A 2,680-nucleotide genomic window follows, 5' to 3' on the forward strand; every position below is an offset into this window, starting at 1 on the left:
GAATCGTTTCCAATAGTTTCTTTCCGGTTTGTAATCCGAAAAAAAAGTGACCCACTTAAATAGAATCTTTCCGGTTTTTGACTAAATATTATGAGGAATTGAAACTCTGATAGTTTCACTGTTGTGATTTTACAAATTATAATAAGAACTGAAATTATGAATCAGCTTGTAATGATTCCGAATAAATGATAGATGATTTGACCTTCAAAAAATTTGATTATTCACTTTCTCATTTGCACATAACACTGCATAAGAAAAAATGCACGTTGCACGTAATATTGCACGTAACAATTGCACGCAACAAATCTGATTCTAATTCGTTTTAGTAACACGTTGAATTTCAGTTTCTTAATTTCAAGCATCAGAATTTGTTGTTTCATTTGGAATTTTCTTTCCAATCATCTATTCGTTATAATCTATTTTTTTCTTCTATTTTCCATATTTTAATGTAATTTTTGATTGAATTATTTGCATAACTCTGAAATTTCATTCAATTTTCTCCTACAATCTCAATTTCATAAATTATTTCAATTTTCTTCTCATTTATCCCCACTTTTAAGCTATCCGTAATTCAATGATTTTAGGAATATCGTCCCGTTATTCCCGCGGAAGAGCTAAGATTTCCCGGGGCAAATTACTTTTGCAATAAAAACAAGGAAAAAAAAAGTGACTCATTGTCTTCTTTTTTTATTCTAAAAAAAAACTTTTATTATAGGTTATAAAATATGCAGCATGAAGGAGCTTCATCTCTAAATATGTGTGTATATATGCATCTATCCATGTATGTATGTGTACGTATGTATGTATGTACGTATGTATGTATGTATGTATGTATGCATGTATGTATGTATGTATGTGTATGTATGTAGTATGTGTATACATGTGTATGTATGTGTGTTAGCCTTTTTTTTGACAATGTTTGATTCCTAAATAAATGATTCAGCAATTCCTTCTGGCGCCGTTAGCTTTACTTGTTAACATTTAAATTTCTTATCAAAAAAAAAAAAAACAAATTCCATTACTATTCCAATTATTCAATTCTGATAAATTTGGATGTTATTTGAAATTTCAATGAAATAAAATTTTTAAAAATTTTATTTCTTAAAATAGCAATAAGAAAAGCGATGAAAAATGCTATGATTTTATCATAATTAATGATAAATTTTTGATTAAAATTCTCTTTTGCAAGGCACGCAAAATATTTTCCAAAATGATAATTTAAGAAATATGAATGGCAGTAGGATTATTATTAATTCAATCATTTCTTATTTTAGCTTTAAAAATTTATGAAATTTTCGGTTTATCAATTTGTTCACTTCTTCTTAACTTTATGTTAATTAACTGATTTCAGTTTTTTCTTTTCTGTTGTTAAATTATCCATCAAACAATTTGCTAAGTGAATAAGCTCTCGCAATCAATATAATACGATAATAGTTTCCTAAATTATCATCATCAATGTATTTCCTTATCATGTTTGATGATTTGTAATTTCTTCCTACTTTTATCAGTAATTCAGAATTGTCATAGTAAATATTTTAAAAGATCTCCCAAATCCAGAAAAAAAAAAAATCTCAAAATTCTGCCGTTATCTAAACTCAACTGATTTACTGATAATAAATATCACTTTTTCAATCAGCAAAAAAAAGAAAGGAAAAAAATTAGCAATGAAATTAGGATTAGAAAGAAGTGTGGAAAGATTTAAATTAATCCTACAATCCGAAGAATAAGAAATATTTCTAATAGAATTAATTACTTTTCCTTCCATATTTACTTTTTGTATGTGTGTATGTATGTGTGTGTATGTATGTATGTATGTATGTATGCATGTATGTCTATATTTTCAGCATCAAATCCCTCAAGTAACAGTGCGCATTTGTCTTTGACCAATATGATGCGTTGTTGACCTGTTGACTTGAATTCGGGTATAAGAAGAAAATTCAAGAATTTCTTAACATTTTGGAAATCAATTGCTAAAATTAAAAGATTGAATAATCAGAGTTAGTTGTAAAGTATCTCCTCATCGCATGATGCACATCATTTGCAAAATGTCATAAATGACCACATAAATGACCACCGACCGGGCGGAGCTTTCAGTAAAATCCGAAGCAATCCTTTTCTCCTCTCTTCTGTCCCATTTCTCATCCATCTTCCTTTTTGTCCTTCCGCAAATGCCATAAAGTCACAAATCATATGAAGAGTGCTTCTTCCGTCCCTGAATCTTACCTCCCTTTATTCATGGCATATACTACATCAACAATGATAACATCCCACTCAGTTTCATGAATTCAATCGCTTGACCTTTTTGACCCAGGGACCAGCACCAGCTTTTTACCGCATTATCGTTGTTATCGTTATCCTCATTTGGAAGTAATCGCTACTGATAATGTTACATACAAAGGATCTTCTGTGTAGAAGTAATCTTGTTCATTGTACTTTGAGAATTCGTTGTTCCCGCATTTTCGTTGTTGCCATTGTCATTGTTATTACTGTTGTGGTTATTGTTGGTGTTGCTGCTGCTATTGTTTTTGTTTCTGTTGTTGTTGTTGTTATCGTTATTGTTTTTTGTTATTGTTTATTGTTGTTGTTGTTGCTGTTGTTGTTGTTGCTATTGTTGTTGTTGCTATTGTTGTTGTTGTTGTTGCTATTGTTGTTGTTGTTGTTGCTATTGTTGTTGTTGTTG

The 2,680-nt window shown here is 29.7% G+C and overlaps 1 protein-coding gene across 1 annotated transcript; it reads right to left on the reverse strand.

The window, feature by feature from the left end:
- Nucleotides 1-1,284: 1,284 nt before the first annotated feature.
- On the reverse strand, nucleotides 1,285-2,175 carry LOAG_14037 (hypothetical protein; the record flags this gene model as incomplete). The annotated part of the gene is made up of 3 exons (XM_003149539.1): nucleotides 1,285-1,321; nucleotides 1,772-1,970; nucleotides 2,079-2,175. 3 exons carry the CDS (start codon nucleotides 2,173-2,175, stop codon nucleotides 1,285-1,287), a joined length of 333 nt encoding a protein of 110 aa, XP_003149587.1.
- Between the last annotated feature and the right edge of the window lie 505 nt (nucleotides 2,176-2,680).

The sequence above is a fragment of the Loa loa genome (genome assembly GCF_000183805.2).
Source record: "Loa loa unplaced genomic scaffold supercont3.225, whole genome shotgun sequence".
Classification (NCBI taxonomy): Eukaryota; Metazoa; Nematoda; class Chromadorea; order Rhabditida; family Onchocercidae; genus Loa; species Loa loa.